Source organism: Mus caroli, unplaced genomic scaffold, assembly GCF_978045245.1.
Source record: "Mus caroli unplaced genomic scaffold, Mus_caroli_1 scaffold_2, whole genome shotgun sequence".
Taxonomy (NCBI): domain Eukaryota; kingdom Metazoa; phylum Chordata; class Mammalia; order Rodentia; family Muridae; genus Mus; species Mus caroli.
Genome location: NW_028227257.1, coordinates 109,555,457 through 109,576,832, shown reverse-complemented (window position 1 = coordinate 109,576,832; position 21,376 = coordinate 109,555,457). Strand labels below are relative to the sequence as shown.

General features: G+C 43.1%; 1 protein-coding gene across 1 annotated transcript in view; it reads right to left on the bottom strand.

The window, feature by feature from the left end:
• Nucleotides 1-1,983: 1,983 nt before the first annotated feature.
• Mettl8 (methyltransferase 8, tRNA N3-cytidine) overlaps nt 1,984-21,376 on the bottom strand; it is a 92,325-nt gene continuing 72,932 nt past the window's right edge. The window contains exons 4-10 of the mRNA XM_021152460.2: nt 19,105-19,445; nt 17,657-17,706; nt 13,338-13,401; nt 10,792-10,931; nt 4,444-4,550; nt 3,861-3,926; nt 1,984-3,100 (exon numbers count right to left, since the gene is read on the bottom strand). Coding sequence (XP_021008119.1) covers nt 2,937-3,100; nt 3,861-3,926; nt 4,444-4,550; nt 10,792-10,931; nt 13,338-13,401; nt 17,657-17,706; nt 19,105-19,445 — 932 coding nt within the window. The 3' untranslated portion in view covers nt 1,984-2,936. The remainder of the gene's footprint in view (nt 3,101-3,860; nt 3,927-4,443; nt 4,551-10,791; nt 10,932-13,337; nt 13,402-17,656; nt 17,707-19,104; nt 19,446-21,376) is intronic.

Here is a 21,376-nt window from a genome sequence, read left to right as displayed (position 1 = left end):
AAACCAAACCAAACCAAACCAAACCAAACCAAACAACAGCAAAGTCCCAAACTGAAGTGAAAAACAGTAAAGACTCACTTAGTGTGGTTGCACTGGAAGAGGGATAGAGACCCAGAGAAACTCCAAGTTGGCCTAAATCTTCAAGAATGAGATTAAATTTTAAATAGAGGGCCAAGGACTGGCACATCTAAGCAGTGTCATCAATGTGTGGGCCCACCATTGGGCCCTTGGCTGGACTTTAGTCTTGTCCTAGAGGGTCTGGAGTTGTTAGAACTGTGTGGAATCTCTGGCTGGGACACAAGTACCCCTCTGGCTGGTACCCTTTACCCTTTCTGTCTCCCAGCATGAGATTCCTGGGTGAAAGCTTTACTTCTTTGGGGTCCACTGTTTCAACAGTCTGACAGTGAGACTGAGAGACACCAGCATCTCTTTGGAATATCTTCAATTCTGAACGGTTACAAACACACAACCCCAAACAGTCTAAGTGATTTTATTAAAAAGTCTCACACCTGGAAATCTGAACCCCCTGGAGGCCAGCACTGCAGGATCACTACCCTGTGCTGAGGCTACCCTGGCTATGAGTCAGATCTGAAGGCCAGGGCAGCAGGATCACTGTCTTGTGCTGAGGCTAGCCAGGGCTGTGAGTTACATTGTTTCAAACAAGCAAACACATAAGGAGGGAAAAACTTTTGGATCTCTATTTTCCCAGACCACTGCTTTCAGAGGACTATGCATTTCCTCCCACTGATTTATTTCCTCATCTGTTCTTTCTGCAATCAGGGCTTACAGAGACCACACCTTGAGAGGGCTGCTTCTTCAGGTCTCTATTTAAACCTTCAGAACCCCAAAGACTGGACCAGGGGGAGTCCCCTTGATCTCTCTGTCCATCTTTTCAATGTGTCCACACTGAATAAGTCTCCTTTTCTATTTCTACTTTAGTCTGACTCTTTTAATTGGCTTACTGAAGATGGGTAACCAGACCTGACTTGGGGCACAAGTTGTGAACCCAAACTTGGATAACATGTAATGAAAGCATTCAGTAAACACTATATAATGGGGGACTTGTTTTAGGGACTCTGTTTTTTTACAATGGGCAATTAGCAAGCCAACATATTTTCTTTCTGAAGCAAGGGAAACAAATGCATTTCTAGTTGTTAGGAGGATTTTATTGAATAAATGCTTTAGTTTAGCAGTGATAAAATACCCTGACAGCGAGGCTGGCGAGATGGCTCAGAGGTTAAGACTGGCTGCTCTCCCAGAAGAAGACCCCCAGTCCCCACATGACAGCTCTGTTGTACAGTGGTTTCCTTCCAGATTGAAACGGTCTAGCTCTCAAAGTTAAGACAGAAAGCAAATAACTCAGAATAGCTTCAGGAAGTCCCTAAAATCAACTAAATTCACTAGGCCCCTCCTTCCCGAGAATAAATAGTAAACACCACTTCCAGACAAGTCAAGATGCCAAGAAGCAGAGACCAGCCGAGCTGCTGGAAGAGGCTCAGAACTGAGGCACCTGGAGAGGGCACTCTCCAATCTGTTGAGCAGCCTGCAGGCTGTGCTGTAGGCTCCTGGTTCCCAGTTTTTGTGAGCTGTCACCCATGCTGGGGTTGACTTTGGTGATGCAGCTGTCTTTGGGTCATTTCTACTCCTGTAAGCAACCCCTCATCCATATTCCTGTAAATGACCCTAATAAAACTCACTGGTTCACTAAATTGAACTTTAGTGGTATCCATCCTTTGTTCTGTCATGGACTCCCTACTGTGGGTGAGTAGACAAGTGTATATTGCCTCTTCTTAGGAAAAGTCTGTCATGCAACAGGCTCACAAACACCTATAACTCAGGTAGGGATCCGATGCTCTCTGCAGGCAGAGATACCAATGGCCTCTGCAGGTACTAGTCATGTACATGGTGGCCAGACATACATTCAGGCAAACCCCATGCACATAAAAACAAAACAAAACAAAACAAAACTCCAACAAAAGCAACTTATGGAAGAAAAGGTTTATTTTAGCTCACAACTCCAAGCTATAGTCCACCCAGTTACAGCAGGAAGTCAAGGAGGCAGGAACTTGAAGCAGCTGGTTACACCCATGGTCAAGAGAAGAGCGAGCATGAATACCGGTGTGCCAGGGCTCAGCTCCATTTTCCCACACTTACTTGGTTCAGGGTCTAACCTCCAGGGAATGGCACTGCCCACAGTAGACAATTAATACAATCAAGACAAACTCTCACAGACAACTGACAATCTGAGGCTCTTCCTGGGTGGTTCTAGAGTGTGTCAAGTTGACAATTAAAACTGGCCACCACAGCACAGACAGTGTCTCAAAGATGATCTGCATATCTAAGAATAGCCTGGAAGTGATGTTAACAAGGGCCACACTTCCCCATTTTTTGGAAAGAGAAACTAAAGTTGTATTTCAGACCCTAGTGTGTGGTGGTAGTCGTGGTGGTGGTTGGTGGGTTTTGAGAGAAAATAGATAAGAACAAAACAAAACACAGTAACCCCTCATCCTGAGTTCCCCTAAGAACAAGGCACACTATGCCGCTGCTACTGGCTGACAGCAGAGGGCAGTTTGACTGCTTTACCACACCCAACAATAAAGTAGATCATTTTTCCGCTTCTGAAACATGGACGGGTTACATTTCTCAAAACTATATGCCTTATAATAGCTTCTTAATTCAAAGTCATATAATTCAAGGGAACATGGTTAGATGAAACAAAACCAAACACACATTTCAAGTTCTGAAAACCCAGAGGGTGGGAGACTCTTTCAAGTCACATCCGTGTTCTTAAAATGTCCTGAGAGCACTGACAGCAGACCAGCAGAGCTGCAGATGCTCTTCTGCTCATCTCTGGAAGAGAGGCCTTTGGACAGTATCAGGCCCTGGTGTCATACTATAACATGACACATAGTTCAGTCCCGAGAATGCAGTGAATGCTAATTTCCACTCTGTGGAGTCCAGGGCGATGGTTTCTGGAATTTTCCTTGAATCCACACTCGGTGCATCTGCACTTGCTTTTTCCTGTTCACTTGCAAGCGATGATCAACCAGATTTTGCTTTTCATGTAATCCAGCCTCGCAGAACATACGGCGGACTTCCCCTTTGAGACAAGAGTGGCAGTCAACGATATAGCATGTGGTGGGGGAGAGAGGGGTAAGGCCCAATGGAACGCCACGGAGGACTGTTCATCTGATTCTCTTATACCAAGAAGCAGAGAGCTGGGTGAAGGAAACCCACAATACCAGATGGGGCCTCTTTATTCCCACATATACTGCGAGTACAGATAGGCTGATGGATGGGTGGGTCAGCCTGATCAGGGTAAGTTACTGTAAGCCGAGCTGTGGCTACAGCTTTCCATACTTTGACATGTGCCTCCTTTCTGAGCCTTTGCTTAAAATCATCAAGATCACATATTATAAAAGGCTCTATTAACTTTGGAGAAATCCCTGAACGCACGGTTCACCTGGTGTTGTCAGAAGTATTTACTAAAGACAAGAAATTGACTACTGAGATCGAATTTTCTATAGACCTTTAAAAATAAAATTCTTTCCTCTGGCTGTGGCATCTTATCAGTTTCTTTCATATTCAGGCTAACTCCCAAATCACACCCTGCACCTCTGCTCCAGCATAAGAGCGAAACAACCGACTCTTTAAACGCAGTTTTAACTGGAAAAATATTGAAGGGCAAAAGGCCACTGCATGCTTCTGTGTGGCACTATTGTGAGTAGCAGGGCATGAAGACTTGTGTTGATCAGCACTGCGGCCTCGTGCTCACAGCTTCTGAGTGTGTCCCTGTGAGCAGACGCTTGAGGGGGTTTTCATAGCTCACCGCTTACCCTAGGCTAGCCTGCTCAGCATACCTTTTGTAAAGAAATAAGCTCTGGTACCATCTCCTCGGACATAAAAATTTTCAGATAAACAACGCCCTAAAATATAATAAAAGAGAAGAACTTAATATTCCATTAAAAGACAATATAAACCCAAGCAATTTGACATGATTTTGTTTTTTTTGTTTTTGTTTTTCAAGACAAGGCTTCTCTATGTAGCCTTGGTTATCCTAGAACTCTCTCTGTAGACCAGGCTAGCCTTGAACTCAGAGATCCACCTGCCTCTGTCTTCTTAGTGCTGAGATTAAAGGTGTGTAACACCTGGCATACTATTACCTTGTAAGCAATTTTAAAATTATGTATATTTAAAATTGTGTATTACATATTAATATTAAATAATAATATTAATTAATTTAAATTATGTATATATGTGTCTTATGTAGGTATATGCACATATGTGTGGGTGTCTGAGGAGGACAGAAGAGGGTATTAGATCTCCTGGAGCTGGAGCTATAGGTGCTTGTGAGCTACCTGATGTGGGTGCTGGGAACCAATCCCCTTCTTCAGTAGCAGCACACACTCCGAGCCTCTGAGCCTCCTCTCCGGCTTCTATTACCTTTCTTAAAACGAAGCTGAGCATTATCGTATCTTCCATGATCCCGAAACAACAGCATTCCTCCGGGCTTCAGCAACCGGGACAGTCGGTGGACAACAGCTTGCATCCTTTGAAAACAAAGTAAGATAACCTATGTGGAGATGTTTTATATGCTAGGGTCAACCTTCTCAGAGACAAGGTAAGTAGATATCAACAAGCCAAAGGAACCATACATGTAAGAGAAAAACAAAAAAAACAAAACAAAAACACAAAAGCATTTTGTACTGAAGGAACCAAATTCAGAAGTGTAAGTGTTTCCTGAACTGAACTCAGCTGGGAACGTCAGAACTTGATGTCTCATGTCAGAGCTGAACCATAAACCACAAACCTGGTTCAATGGTACATAATGAGATCTAGACTCTGGGGCTCTAACAGGAGGATCATGGGTTCGAGACCAGCCAAGGCTATAGTGCAACCCTGCTCCAACCAACCTGACAACTCACCCACCCGTCTGCTTAGGTTTCTGCCATTGAATAAGGTAGGGGGCAAAGGTAAAGGAACTTTATATTTTTCTGTAAAATAGAACAATAGGTTAGAACCACCACAAATTTATATAGCTAAACAGATCATCTTTCTTCCATGTTACCTTGTCTCCTGCCTTCCTTCTTTCTCTTCCCCTTTCTTCCTTCTCTACCCCTCCCTCCCTTCATCCTTCCCTTCCTTCCTCTTATTTTTCCACGAGTGTGCATGCATGCCCACATGTATATGTAGCCCAAACTTGACATCAGGCAGGGTCTCTCCTAGAACCCAGATTCTGGCTAGTCTAGCTAGCTACCTTGCTCCTGGATCCTGTCTCTGCCCCCTGAAGGCCAGGAGTACAGGCAGCATCCATGCCTGCTTGGCTTTTTGACCTGGGTTCTAGGGATCTGACCCGGGGTCCTCAGGCGTGCACAGTAAGTGCTTTACCTGCTGAACCACCCCTTCCACCCCCGACTTCCTTAGTAAGATGAAAGGTACCCTGGTCCACTCCCTTTCTTTCTATCCTGTCCGTGTGCTCACCAATCTCTTTCTGTCTTCTTACTTCTCCCCTTTGCTGATTTCTCTATCTCCCATTGGCAGGTTCTTGGGACAAACAATTCCCTCCCCAAACACAGAAACAGAATCACTTTCTAATAATATACTTTATTATCCTTCTTGGTAATTCTTCATGGATATTACCAATGAGTTATCTGACAATGGTCTGGTTAAATCACAGCGTTGTCAAAACAATATCAAGATTTTAATCCAGAGGGCAAAGGTTTAGTTCTTATAGGGTTTTTAGCGTGAATCCTTCCAATGAGGTTTCTACTGCTTTCTAACCAAAAGCATCCCTTCCAACCAAACACTATCGCATGCTGGGCTCTGTGGCCTGTGCCTTTGTATTCATGGTTCCTCTCAAGAAAAATCCTTTATTCCCCTTATTCTTGGCCTGTTTCGACTGTAGTCACATTTCCACTTGCAGCTCAACACCAAGAGGCTCTTGCTTCCTTCTTTCTAATTACCCTTTCTGCTTATGTAGCATGCAATCAAATATGACCTCTTAAAATAGATTGTGACTTAGTATTTTGGGTTCTGTGCTCATGGCTTATGTTTTATGGGCCAGGGACTAAAAAGATTCAGGTCTTTGTTGAGTGACAGGCTTTAGCTCCCCACAGAGCTCCACTGGAGAGGATTCAGGGGGGCCAATAGGACACGGCCACCAGCGTCTGACTACTGTGGGAGGGAAGGGGAAAGGCAGCCTATAGGGCAAGTCTTTGTTGTCTCTTTTTCTTTTGTTCGATTTTGGCTTTTAAGACGGGGTTTCACACTGCAGCCCAGGGTGGTCTGAAGCTCATTATGTAGCCCAGGCTGGCCTTGAACTCGAAGCAGTCATCCTGCATCAGCCTCCTGAGCGCTAGTGTTACAGACATAAGCCACCACACCCAGCCCTGCGTCTGCTTTATTTGAGCCACTTAAAGTTGCTGTGATCTTATTTTGAAAAGGTAGGAGATTAACACAGATAATTTATATAGTCCTTTCTATTAAAACAATATTTATGGCTGCCACAATGGCTCAGCAGGTAGAAAGCACTTGGCAGGAAAGCCTGGCAACTTGAGAGGGACCCATGTGAGGACGAAGGGAGAGAACCAACACCACAAGGTTGACCGCCACATACATGCTGTGGGACACACAGCAGCACATACATACACATACACACACATAGTCAGTCACACATGCACACACACACAGTCTCACATATATAATACACACACACAGTTATGCATGTACATCCACATACACACATTCACACACATGCACACACACATAACACACACATATCACACACACAGTTACACATAACATACATACACGCAGTCATGCATGCACATCCACACATCCACACATGCACACACATATAACACACACACACATATCACACACACAGTCACACATAACACACACACACACACACAGTTATGCATGTATATTCACATACACACATTCACACACATGCACACATAGTCACACATGCACATACACACATATACACATTCACACATATAATACACACACATATCACACATACAATTTAAAAATCCTAAAAAACTACATTTAGTGGACTAGTGGGATAAAATCCAGCTTCTGCCATGTCACAGAGAAAACAGCTAGGGAGGAGATAAAAGCTGCTAGGAAAAGAAATCTAAACAGATAAGAAACATGACAGAAAGCAATGGCATGCTTAGGTGAAAGTTTTTAAAAGATGGACTACAAGCCGGGGTACTTGCTGTACCAAGCTCCATGAGTGGATGCTGGCCCAGTGTGTGTGAAGCCCTGAGTTTCATTCATAGCACAAGAAAAAAGGAAAGAAGCATAAACACACGAAGGGAAGTGTTATTCCTTGTTCATTTCAGGTTATTTTCATGTAGTGCTTACATCAATGGAAAAAACAAAACAAAACAAAACAAAGCTGGGGTCTGGAGAGATGGTTCAATGTGTAAGAGCCCTGGCTGCTCTTCCGGAGGACCTGGGCTCATTCCCAGCACCCACATGGCAGGCAGCTCACCCCTGCTTGACACTCCAGTCCAAGGGATCCAATACTCTCACAAAGACATATATATATATATATATATATATATATATATATATATGCAGGCAAAACATCAATGCATATAAAATAAAAATAAATTTAAAAAATCTAAACCTTAAAAAAGAACAATTTCAAGATAAACTTATTATGTATAGAGCAAAATCTCTGGAATTATTAGTAAAATAAGGATGAAATAAAAATTTTAGAAAAATAAAAAATCCAGCACGTCACTATGCAGCCACTGTGTAAATCCTTGCCTAACATCAGAGTGTATGGGCAGGACAGGAGTGGGGGCTGCTTCTCCTGTCAGGCATCTGCACTCGGGCTCCTGGGCAGCATGGTGGGACCAGGCTGGGAAGGAAGTTGGTAAGACAGGAGTGGGGGCTGCTTCTCCTGTCAGGCATCTGCACTCGGGCTCCTGGGCAGCATGGTGGGACCAGGCTGGGAAGGAAGTTGGTAAGACAGGAGTGGGAAAAGGCCCTGCCTTAGTTGCTTTTCCTGTTGCTGTGATAACAGGAGCAACTCGAGAGAGAAAGTTTACTTTGGCTTACAGTTCAGTTTCAGACTACACAGCAGGGAAGCCAAGGGGTCAGGAGCTGCAGCAGCAGGCCACACTCCTTCCAGTCAGGAAGCAGAGAGCCATGAACGCATGCTAGTGTTCAGGTCCCCTTCTCCATCTTGTATAGTTCAGGATCCCCTTGTACCCCCAAATCTGGCTGCTCCAGATGAGCAGATCCTCACACATACCAGCTTTTGTTGTATGATTGTTGCCCCGCACCCCAAGTTGTCCTGGATTGGTTAGTAAAGATGCCTTATAGCTCGAAGAGAGGTAGGCGGGGCTTCAGTTCCTGGGCTTGGGGTCTGAGCCAGGGACCATGAGGAGGGAGAAAGGAGAGAGAGGCAGGAGAGAAGAAGGCACTATGGGGTAGGTGGAGTGGACTGTAAGTGTTTGGCCATGAGGGCTGGCCAGCTGGGCAAGTGATAATATCTCAGGGTTATTGACCAGGAAGTAGACAGACCAGCAGAGGGTTGATATCTGGCCAGCTCTAGTGCTTTAAGGCTTATTGCAAATATAAAGGCTTTGCGTCTTTTATTTGGGAACTAAATTATCTAAGGTGGGGTAGAAACCCCAAATATTTACCACAACAGGCCTGAAACTCACAGAGATCCACCTGTCTCATCCAAGTGCTAGGATGTTCAGCCCTTTCTTTATTTTATGTCTTCAGCTGATTACTGTCCTTATCTGCCCCTGGATAGAGTAAGAGGAAGGGACAGAGGATAAAAACAGAACAAACAAAGAGTAAAAATTCCCCACTATTGGTTGACTGCCCACAGCATGTATCTTATATTTCCTTTTATGTCAATGATTAGAAACACAGTTATGGGTCTCCTATAATCTCCTATGAAATGCTTTCACCTAAGCTGCTACCCTCAGACTCAGGATCTAGCTGAATTGCTGCCATTGCTTTGTTTCTGATGATAATGAGCTACTTTTCTAGAATGTTCTTGGATGCACATTTACAATTATGGTCCTAAGTGATCCTAAAGACACTGCTAAGCCATTTATTTACATTTATTGCCACTCTATTCATTTCACCTCATTTTTATTTAGTTAAATGACGTTGATTGATCCTTTCGCCTTAACCACTCAAGTAGCTGGGACCACAAGTGTGCAACACCACTCCCAGCTCATTTACCCGACTGTTAGTTCATTTCCACATATACGTAAAAAAGTTGCATTGATATGATATTTGAATTTATTTATAATAAACAGAATGAATACTACATAACAAGGGCAAGAGTCCTAAGATATCTGTGTCCCCTTTTTATTAACATTCAATTCAAATTATGATAAAATACATACAATCTCAATCAGTCTTTTTGCAATCTTACTTAGAAACGATGCATTTTCTGCCTTGCGTACTAAATAGGAATGCTTGCTCTTTACTACCTACACTCATCTTTTAACCATTCACAGAAGGAAGCAAAATACAGAGGTGACATTTTGACTATTCTGCAGCAGTGCTAATGGAAGAACATATTATCAGAAAAGAAATACGTTGTGGGAACAGAGGGGAGAGTGGTTTGATGGAACCTAATCTATGCAGGAGGTATAAATATAACTTTTTTTTTGGATTATTTTGGGAATCAAATTTTACCTCCTTAAGTAGAATATTTACAGCTTTGGATGGGAACTAAAAAGCCAACAAATGTCTTAGCAACGTAACACGTAGGACTCACCTTTCTCTGGGAAGGGATCACACTATTAAACAACAGGGATATTATCCAGGTCTGTACCCCCTTCCTGGGGGCTGTGACATCTTATAAAAATCACAAGTCCTGTTGGGTAGGCATGGTGGTACCTGCCTGTAATTTCCACAGTGGGGAGGTTAAGGCAAGGAGGGTCACTCGGGGTCTGAGGTCCACCTGAGCTAGATAAAGACTTCAAAGTCAGCATAGGCTACACGGTGAGACTCTTTCTCAAAGAATCAAAAAATAAAAACCAGTATCATGTAAGCATAAAAATGTAAGTCATACTTTGGAGGGTAGGGACACTCAGTAGAAGAGCATGTGACCAACATGCATAAGAGCTTAAGGTTAATGCCCAGCAGGACACGTATGCACACACATGTACACACACACATGCACACACACACATGCACACACTCACACGCACCCATACAAACAAACCATTAAAAGTAAATAATAATTTGAATTGAATAGTAATAAGAAGGGGACACAGAAATCTCTCGACCCACCTGAGATCCTAAAGTTCCAATGACAACCTGTGAAATCACTATGGCCATGATTCCTGTGTAGGCTTCTCTGAAACACAAGTCTCTCACTGGACTCGAGTGAGCCACATAGACTGCAGCCCACCTCTCCCCAAACACTCAAGGAGATGCTAAATCAAAGATGTTTGTTTCTGATCGCTAAGTACAATCTCCCTCCCGGGAGTCTATTAGGCTGTTCTGCATCTGTAATTTCCTTGAAGCGCTGTCACTTTTAATAGGTACGTGTCTTGCCAGGATGTGCTCACTTCATCCTGACAGTGACAGAAAGCTCGCTAATGAAGCATTTGACCAGTTTCTTTCTTAGAGTGTGAAGAAAGGAGAAAACTGCATTTAAGAGGTTGCATGTTAAACATAACGGAGTGCGCTAAGTAATAAATTCAGGGATTGTCATTTTTGCTTTGATAGTTCTAAAAACCAGGACTGATAAAGGAGCTGAAACGTTAGCTTTGCCCTTTCGTCTTCATTTACCTGTCAGGGTGGATAGATGAGAGCACAAAGACAAGGAGAACGACATCCAGGATCCCATCTGGGAAAGGGTAGGCTAAGCCGTCGTCACACACGTCATGAATAAAGGCAGAACACTGGGCCTCGCTGTAGGACTCGTGGGACTGTCAGGACGGATGGAGGAAGGAAAAGCAGGAGTTAGCAGACTTCCAGGGTTTTTTTTTCCCCCTTTCCTTTCCTTTCCTTTCCTTTCCTTTCCTTTCCTTTCCTTTCCTTTCCTTTCCTTTCCTTTCCTTTCCTTTCCTTTCCTTTCCTTTCCTTTCCTTTCTTTTTCAGTGAAAGGTAATTTTTAAAAAAATCCGTTCTTGGGTCAGTGAGATGACTTGGTTGGTAAAGGTTCTTGTCAGTGAGATGGCTTGGTTGGTAAAGGTGCTTGTCAGTGAGATGGCTTGGTTGGTAAAGGTGCTTGTCAGTGAGATGGCTTGGTTGGTAAAGGTGCTTGTCAGTGAGATGGCTTGGTTGGTAAAGGTGCTTGCTCTTGGGACCCATTTGGTAGAAGAAGAGAACTGATTTCTCTAAATTGTTCTCTTATTGACACATGAGCCCTGGCACGCATATCTCCCCCGCCCCGAATAATGTAGTATTTATATAAATAAATGTACACATTTATTTTATAAGTAAATAAATGCAATACAGAATTAAAATTCTTCTAAGCATTGTTCCTCTGTGAACTTGAATAAGCTTGACTTCTAGCTCAGTGCTGTCGACTTATTTGAAGCTGCCCTAAAAATAAAAAGTCATAGCTGAGCCTAAAGCATTTGGAGTAGACAGCAAATGCCCTTCACAATCCCTCCCTCAGGTGTAGGTGGGGTGGTGTAGGCTCTGGCTGGGCTGGCAGTGCTGCCTGAGGGCAGTCCTGTGTTCTCTGACAGGTGCCAGGATGGTCCTCACATGTCCCACTTCTCTGCTTCCTCCGTGTGTCCTTTCTAAAGTACAAAACATCTCCCACTACATATCCCGAATTAGGTGACAGTGAGACAGTGACGGTTACACACTGCTACTAAAATCCACTGTCTTGCACACTTGAATGGGGCGGTGTGTGAAGCAGTTCAGTAAGGCTATGTATAGACAGCATGAGGGGAAAGCACACTACACATGATTTGTCTACAGCCTCAGCAGCAGAAGGACAGATATCAACCCACCATCAGCACCGTGCCATCCTAGGAAACGTGTTGTGCATACAGGAACGCATGTGTGTGCAGGAGCCACCTCAAATGTGTGCTGGCACCTGAACACGGATCCTCCGCAAGAGGAGTCTGTGCTCCTAACCACTGAGCCATCTACCCAGTCATGACACTTCTCTTAAATTCAAAACAACTTCTACTGTTAGGGTAAAAACAGGCATCCTACATAGGCATCAGTTATATACTTCAGCATCAGTTGAAATAACTTCCGGAAATTTGTAAAAGCTCAGCCAAAAATCGTCATAGATGCACTCGATGCAGAAACATTTCAGAAAAATCAATCACTTCAAAGGCAGATTAGACCTTTTAGAAATATGTATTTAATTTTATGTGTTTAGGTGTTTTACTTCCATGCATGTCTGTGACCGGCACCTTCAGAAGCTAGAAGAGGACACTGGATCCTCTGAGGCTGGAGTTACTGATGGCTGTGAGCCCCATGTGGAAGCTGGGATCGAGTCTGTGTTAGATCCCTTGGAACTGGAGTAAACGACGGTTGTGAGCCCTCATGTGGGAATTGAATCCAGGTCCTTTGGAAGAACAACCAGTGTGCTCTACTGCTAAGCCAACCTCTCCAGGCCTCTCAAAATAGATTTTTTTTTTTTTTTTTTTTTTTTTTTTTGGTTTTTCGAGACAGGGTTTCTCTGTGTAGCCCTGGCTGTCCTGGAACTCACTTTGTAGACCAGGCTGGCCTCGAACTCAGAAATCCACCTGCCTCTGCCTCCCAAGTGCTAGAATTAAAGGTTAAAGGTGTGTGCCATTACACCCAGCTCCTTTTTTTTTTTTTTTTTTGGTTTTTCGAGACAGGGTTTCTCTGTATAGCCCTGGTTGTCCTGGAACTCACTTTGTAAACCAGGCTGGCCTCGAACTCAGAAATCCGCCTGCCTCTGCCTCCCAAGTGCTGGGATTAAAGGCGTGCGCCACCACGCCTGGCGAGCTCCTTTATTTTTAATGTATGTGTGTGTATACATGTTTGTGTATACTTGGGTTAGTGTTTGTGGATGTGTCTGTGCATGTGTGCGTGTGTGTGTGTGTGTGTGTGTCTGTGTGTGTGTAGGTCATCCATCAGTACTGGCTATCCTTTTCAACTGCTCTTAACTGTGTATTTTGAGGTAGATTAAACTTGGAGCCCACTGATTGGCGAGTAAGCCCCAGGATCTCCCTGTCTCTGGCTCGCCAGTGCTGGGGTTACAGGCACACACTGCCAAGCCAGCTTTTTAACATGTGCTAGGGATAGGAACTCAGGTCTTCCTGCTTACATGACAAGCACTCTTCACATAGTTATCTCTTCAGCCCATGCCTCTCTTTAAAGACTGTATTAACGCATACCTTTACAAGTTCCACAGCTTCAGAGGCAAAGTCGCAGCAGTAAAGAAAGGATCCGGGAATGTTCCTATGTAAATAGAAACGACATCCAAACCCAGAGTCAGATGCGTTCAAACCAGAGAAGAAAAGGAGCGGCAGCGTGACAAGCACTTGTCACTACAGGTGAACTTTGAAGCTCCTGTCCTGGGTTGACGGAGCTGCTGCCTTATTTCTTATCCCATACTCAGGCGGAAATTTCTCAGCCTACCCTCACACGAATGTCCTGCAGCTGCCCACTTCTGCCTTCTCCAGGCCCCTCAGAACCCTGCGTCCTTCATTCTTCCTTATTTACAACTTGTTTGGATTTTGACCCTTACCAGACAGATACTCTGAAGCCTGACAGGGCAGAAGCACATATAATTTTATATAACTTTATACTGGTAATAAATGCAATTTTGAAAGAAAATTAAATTTTAACATACAAATAATTGATTATCTTTTCAAGTTATTATCAAGCATTTATTGACCCTAGTGTATATTTATTTATTGTTGTTTGTTTTTTTTCGAGACACGAACCTAATGTATACACCAAGCATGAGAATATGAAGTTACCTAATCAAATACTGAGATTGTGGGCTTAGGAGCCAAATGAACCTATACAGAAATCCTGGATTGGCCATTTCTTTGTGAATTTGATTTAACATCTTTGAAAAATCAGTTTCTTTATTTACAGTATGCTAATAAAAATTCTTTTATTTATTTATTTACTTACTTATTTTACAGAAGAACATTTACCTATTTAAAAATCTTGCCTCCCAACTTAAACGTATTCTATTTGGCCTTTATCTGAAATTCAGGAATGATGGCTGGACTCTGCATTGATACTGCAGGCAGATACTACCAACTCTGTGGGCCAGTGCCCTTGGGGATCATGTTCTGTATGCTGGCATCAAATAATCTTTGTATCATGCTGCTTAGAAAAATGTCTGAATTGCTAAGGACAGGTGGATGTCATTACCCAGGACTAGAGGTGTACATATGGGCCTGGCTCGTGTGGATTTTATAATTTGGGACATGGCTGGTTTCTTACAATTTGTAAAGGGGTGAGAGGGTCAGCATCCCAAAGTGTCTGCCTGCAAATTTTGCAGGAACAGGTTAGCATTGGTAATTGACAGCCAGCGTGGCATAAGGTTAAGGGTGGGAATCAAGTGCCAGGTACAATAATCACATTGATCTAAAGAGTCCGAACTTGGCACCTGGCAGGATGTGAAGAGAGGTCTGAAGCACAAACTAAGCCTCTTAAATTGATTCAAGAGGCACTTCAGGGAGGTGGACTTCTAACTAAATAAAAAATACAAGCAAACATATGGACTTCAATTACACTCTTAGAGGCTTCCTGTTGATAAATACTCACATGTAGTTAACCTTGCCTGTGGCACTAGGATCTGCAGTCAACTTACGATCTGTCCTAACAAGTATCAGTATAATAAATAGGACTTGGTAATGAAGTCAACCAGTGCTAAATCGAAGTGCTTGGTTTGCTTTGTTGTTCATTTATTTCCTCTGAAAATGTTACTTTGCTAGGCATAGTGGCTCCTGACTCTACTCCCAGCACTTGGGAGGCAGAGGCAAGAAGATTCAACATTCAAGGTCAGTCTGGGCTACAGAGTAAGCCTCTGTCTCAAAAAAAGGAAGGAAGGGAGGGAGGGAGGGAAGGGAGGGAAAAATATTAGTATCTTAGTTCTTCATTCTAGCAGATACTTGGTAAGCTTCCATGAAATCCGTGTAACTGTGACCTGTGGTCTACTGAGAGCTGTGTGCTTATGAAATGTGCTTAGTCAGCACTCAGATTCATATGTGTGATCTGTGATTAGGGATGGAAGGCCTCCAGAACCAGACGGCCCAATCCTCACACTTGGCTCCACCATTACCAAGTGTCTGGAGGGTGGTGTCTCAGCCTGTAACTCTGCTTCCCCATCTGTAAATAGAGATAAGGGTGATGTATTAAGGTAGTTGTGAGGGCTAAATGGATCCAGAGGGCGAGGTTTGTAGAAAGATTCGTGGCTTAGAAGAATAAGCACTGAACACTCAGCCATTATTACAGCCACTGTTACTGCTACTATTATTATCATTATTATTATTATTACTATTATTATTGAAAACGTGCATCTGCCTCTCAGGAACTTAAAACTAGGATGGTCCTCTAAAAATTGTCTACACAATTCAGATGTCTCTGCACTCTGGTCCATCTAACACATATGAAAGGGCTGCCTGCCACCTACTTTTGAGTAGTTACAGAAGAATATGTACCGGATCCAGAATAGTCTAACGGCTAAAGGAAAGCATGTGCCATGTGTCCTATCAAGGTGGCGGTCTGACCTCTGAGACATCCCAAGCTGAGGCCTTGTGACCGCCTAGTGACTTTCCTGAGTCTTTCTGTAAAGTCAGCTGATTGCCTTGGCTCTTCTCCCAGTGACAGGGTGTACAAGTCACTTCCTCACCACACCAGCAGAACTGTCTTGGTGGAGGCTTAGGAATGAAATGACCCTTGGAGAACGATCTGACCTCTCAATTCCAATGGTCTAATTATGGTAAAACATTCTGAAAACATAACCTATTAACCTGGGGGCGGGGAAGCCCAGTTCTCCCTTTGGAAGGCTGATCATTGTTTGGCTTTTAAAGAAGAATTAATTTCCCCATGTTACTAGGCACACCTGTGATCCCAGGAAGGGGAGATGAGGACAGGAGAATCTTGCTGAGGCCAGTCTGATGTATAGAGCAAGACCTTGTGTGATGAAAAGGGTGAGTAGGAGAAAAAGGAAAAAGAGGAGGAGGGGAAGAGGAAGGGGTGGAGCAGAGGTCAAAGTACAACTAACTAATATGGAATTGGAGATTAATAATCAAAATTTATTAAGCTCTTGCTATATCATACTGTTAGGTTACCTGGAATATATAAAATAGAGAATTAAGAAATTTAAAAACAACAAGTTTAGTAATACCTTGCGATCAGTCTCATAGAGTAACACAACCACTCAACCAATGTGTGTATGTGTGTGTGTGTGTGTGTGTGTGTGTGAGAGAGAGAGAGAGAGAGAGAGAGAGAGAGAGAGAGAGAGAGAATCCAGTATTACTGGGATAAAGGGTCTGGTCATGTGATACAGGAGAATAGAAAACATCTTAGGAGATGGAAAAAGGAGTCAAGATAATAAATACAAAAAGAGTAATAAGACTATTCCATTTGGCAGCACCTCCCATGGCTGGCCACAGTAATGCCCAGTAGGTAACATTAGGGAGGCACTGTCTGTTCCATTAGGTGTAGGAAGGATCAGAGAATATCTTGAATCTGGCATGATGTCCGGCACTGTGCTAATGACTGTTGATCAAGGTGGTGGGTTATGAACATTCACGGTGCCATTTTGCTTTTCCAAATGCTTTTCCATTTTTGCAATTGAAAGTTTAAAAGATCAAACTGTTAAGTTAAAAGATATGCATGCAGAATTGTACAGTAGCTATGCCAGATGATGGGAGAACCCCTTACCTCCCCTGACAGAAGTTCTCTGAAATAAGCTTATGTTGATTTTAGTGGGGGAAATGTCATGAAAGCTCTTGTGTAAACTGGAAGGAAGAAAGGAAGGAAGGAAGGAAGGAAGGAAGGAAGGAAGGAAGGAAGGAAGGAAGGAAGGGAGGGAGGGAGGAAGGAAGGAAGGAAGGAAGGAACGAAGGAAAAAAGGCAGGCACTAGGAGAGATCAGAGGTGGTGAATGGTGTAGAGTTTTGTAAGGCACTGCCTCATCACAGAAACACTAAACCAGCCAGGTGAGACTGCTGGACCTGAAGGGTGAGTAAGAAGGACATCTGTGTTAGCTTCATCTATTTCTATGTCCCTGAGGCTTGAGGTCAGTGCTCCGGGTCTGGGCACAATGATGTGACATGCAAAGCGACTGTGCCTGGGGTTGCCCCAGCACGTTGATACCACAGACGAGGTGTGAGGTATGTTCTTCAAACTCATCTCTCTGTGAGGTGCCATCTGGTCTTCAGGAGGAGCACGCCATGTCTGACGCTAAGCAAAGCACAGCTTGGTGGGGGGATGGCAATCTCTCGCTCTTTCCCCTTCTGCCTTCTACATAAACACAAGTTAAAATCTACCTCAGACCCATGGCTGTGGAATGCTCCCGGGTTCATATGATGTTAGTCACTCAGAACGCGTCTCTTCAAACTTGCTTTAGTCATGGTTTATATGGGAAATCAGAACTCCCTTGGCATATGCATGACAAGGTATGTCCAGAACCTTCCAACTTCCCATAAATATGTAAGACCGTGTAGGGGAAAACACTTAAAACTCACTGCAAGGTGTTCAGGATTGGAAACACGCTATTTCCAGCACCACAGCCAACCTAAAATTGAGAATAAACAAATGTGAGCGCACTGCATTTCTCTCACAATACTCGATTTTCTATGGATTTCTGGGTGTGGCAGAACTTGTGAAACAAAGCACAGGAGGGACAATCAACGTCAGACTGTGGGGACATTCACAGTCTGTGCCCACCAAAGCCCCTCTCACTCAATCAGCAAGTGAACCACGCAGGGCAGGACACCAAGGTGGCAAGGAAGTGCTTGCAGCAGCTGCAGTAAAGGGAAGGACTCATAGACAGCAGAGGGAAGGAACGGACAGAATACAAACGAAGAACGTGTGGTTCTCGGTGAAGAGCTGTGAGGTATACTGAGTGGTGGGCAATGTGTAAACCAAACCAGGGTAAAAGGGGCCTGGACCTCGGCCGAGGCAAGAAGACTGCACTACACAGTGAGTCTGAGCACACCGGGGCAACTCAGAAAATGGGCTGGATTGTAGAACTCTTGCCTATCATGTGAAAGGCCCTCGGTTCAAACCCCAGTGTGTGTGTGTGTGTGTCAGAGGGAGAGAGAGAGAGAGGGGGGGGGGGGGAGAGCTGGCCTTGAACATGTCTAACACTCTTGTTTCTGTTTCCTGTGTGTTCGTGTCACCACACCTGGTGGTATTATATAGTTTAAAACAGATTCTAAGACCTCTAAAAAAATTCCAAATATTGTAAACTAGTCAATCTAACCTAAGATGGGAAAAGGAAATGCAGGTAAAGTCTATACCCAAAGACATCTCCTGAGGAAACAATTAAATGCCCTGCGTGACAGCAGGTAAGTAAAATTATAATATCCGAGTCACTAAATACTGCGCAGCCACAGAGGTGTTTACGGAGGACAATTAAAGGTGGAAACTGCGTATGACGTGATGTTAAACAGAACAGCACAAAGTCTCAAGGCTCATGCACAGCCTAAACAAAAGCAGGAAAGGCGGTTAAACAGCCTGTCGGTGGGATTGTGGCTAACTGTATTTCTCTTATGACCTCACCCGAAAATTCTCTGTAAGCCACAGCTATTACCTTGAGGATCAGAAAGATGGGGTTTAGGTTCAAAAACGGAAAACCACTGTCTACACTAGACTGCAGCAAACTAAACTCCTTGCTTATTTTTATTGCATCCCAAGCAGGGCTAAAAACAGAGCAAAAATTTGGACCAAAAATGTATCAGGACTTAAATACTGCCTCTAAGTTAGAAATAACAACAAATTAAAAGAAAAAAAAAGTAACATAGATGAAATTAAAGCCACAAGCTTAAAACTTGACTGATTAAAGTTATGAGTCCCTGAAGTATTACTTATGCGCGTAAGTACACTAAGCATTTAATCAGATCTGATCTTCCCACCTGGACAGTCTGGACCACTCATAAAATAGCGTGGGCTACACACGCTCATACAGTACCTCTAGTATTCGAAAAGTGGCATTGCTACCAGGAAACGGCTCTGTCTTCCCAGGTCCTTTGCTGTATTCTTCCAAGTCGGGGTTAGGAGCAGACCCTCCTCTGCTCCCAGGTTCTGACGAGACAAAACTCTCTTGACAATGGGTTTCTGTTCCTTGCGTCCGAGAGATGCTGCTTCTTGCTTGATCCCAGGATGATTCTCCCACTCTCTCCTCAGTGTTTTGATTAACAGGAAGGATTTCAGGAAATTCCCTCAACAGCCAATTACGATTCTTGAAAAACTTATTCTTATGGGTCTGGTAAAATGTGTCCCAGTATTTGTTAGCGTCACTTTCAAACTTAACTAAAACAAAGAGAAAAAAAAGATCATTTTACTATGAGTTCTATTTACTATTGACTGCGATTTTGATAACTAAATACCTTTAATAATTAAATATGTAAGTCAAGTGTTGTGGTGCACACCTTTAATCCCAGTATTTGAGAGGCAAAGGCAGACAGTTCCTTTGAGTTCAAGACAAACCTTGTAAATAAGGTTGTAAATAGAGTGAGTTTCAGGACAACCAGGGCTACACAGAGAAACCCTGTCTCAAAAAAACAAAAATAAAATAAAATAATACATATCAGTAACATTACTGTAAATATACTACTGTGGTGGTTTGAATGAAAATGTTCCCCACAGGCTCGTTCGGAGTGACATTATTTGAAAGAATTAGGAGGTGTGGCCTTATTGGAGGAAGTGTGTCACTGGGGGTGAGCTTTGAAGTTTCAGATCCTCAAGCCAGGTCCAGTGTCACTCTCTCTTCCTGCTGCCTGCTGATTCAGATGTAGAACTCTCAGCTCCTTCTCCAACACCATGTCTGCCTACATGCTGCCATCCTTCCTACCATGAGGATAATGGACTAAACTTCTGAACTCTAAGTCATCCCCAGACAAATGTTTTTCTTTATTAAGAGTTGCTGGGGTCATGCTGTCTCTTTACCGCAGTAGAACACTGACTTAAGACAGATTTTTATCACTAATTGTATCTTCAGCTTAATAACTTTAATATTATTATAATAATTTCACTTATCTGATATAAGGCTAAAAATACAAAAGTTCATCTCATCTTCTTCAAAAGATTAATATACAAGATATTTAGAGCCACACTTAAAATCTGTTTGTTTGTCAATAGTTGGCCATTCCATTTTATGAAGAATAGAATAACTGATAATTATTTTCTGCAGCCTGGTTTTGAAATATATGTATGTGTGTGTGTGTGTGTATGTATATATATGTATATATGTTTATATATATACATATATATATATACATACATACATATATATAATTTTATTTTAATGTAATTAATTATATATTTAAAATTATATATGTATAATTTTACTTTAATTTATGTTTTAAAGTCAGGGTTTCACCATGAAGCTTTGGCTGGCCTGGAACTTGCTCTGTAGACCAGGCTAGTCTCAAATTCATGGAGATCTGCTATCTTCTACCTTTTTTTTTTTTAATATTTTTATTAGGTATTTTCCTCATTTACATTTCCAATGCTATCCCAAAAGTCCCACATACCCTCCCCCCCGACTCCCCTACCCACCCACTCCCACTTTTTGGCCCTGGCATTCCCCTGTACTGGGGCATATAAAGTTTGCAAGTCCAATGGGCCTCTCTTTCCAGTGATGGCCAACTAGGCCATCTTTTGATACATATGCAGCTAGAGTCAAGAGCTCAGGGGTGTTAGTTAGTTCATAATGTTGTTCCACCTATAGGGTTGCAGATCCCTTTAGCTCCTTGGGTACTTTCTCTAGCTCCTCCATTGGGGGCCCTGTGATCCATCCAATAGCTGACTGTGAGTATCCACTTCTGTGTTTGCTAGGCCCTGGCATAGTCTCCCAAGAGAGAGCTATATCTGGGTCCTTTCAGCAAAATCTTGCTAGTGTGTGCAATGGTGTCAGCGTTTGAAAGCTGATTATGGGATGGATCCCCAGATATGGCAGTCTCTAGATGGTCCATCCTTTTGTCACAGCTTCAAACATTGTCTCTGTAACTCCTTCCATGGGTGTTTTGTTCCCAATCAATTCTAAGAAGGGGCAAAGTGTCCATACTTTGGTCTTCGTTCTTCTTGAGTTTCATGCCTTTAGTAAATTGTATCTTATATCTTGGGTATCCTAAGTTTCTGGGCTAATATCCACTTATCAGTGAGTACATATTGTGCGAGTTCCTTTGTGATTGGGTTACCTCACTCAGGATGATGCCCTCCAGGTCCATCCATTTGCCTAG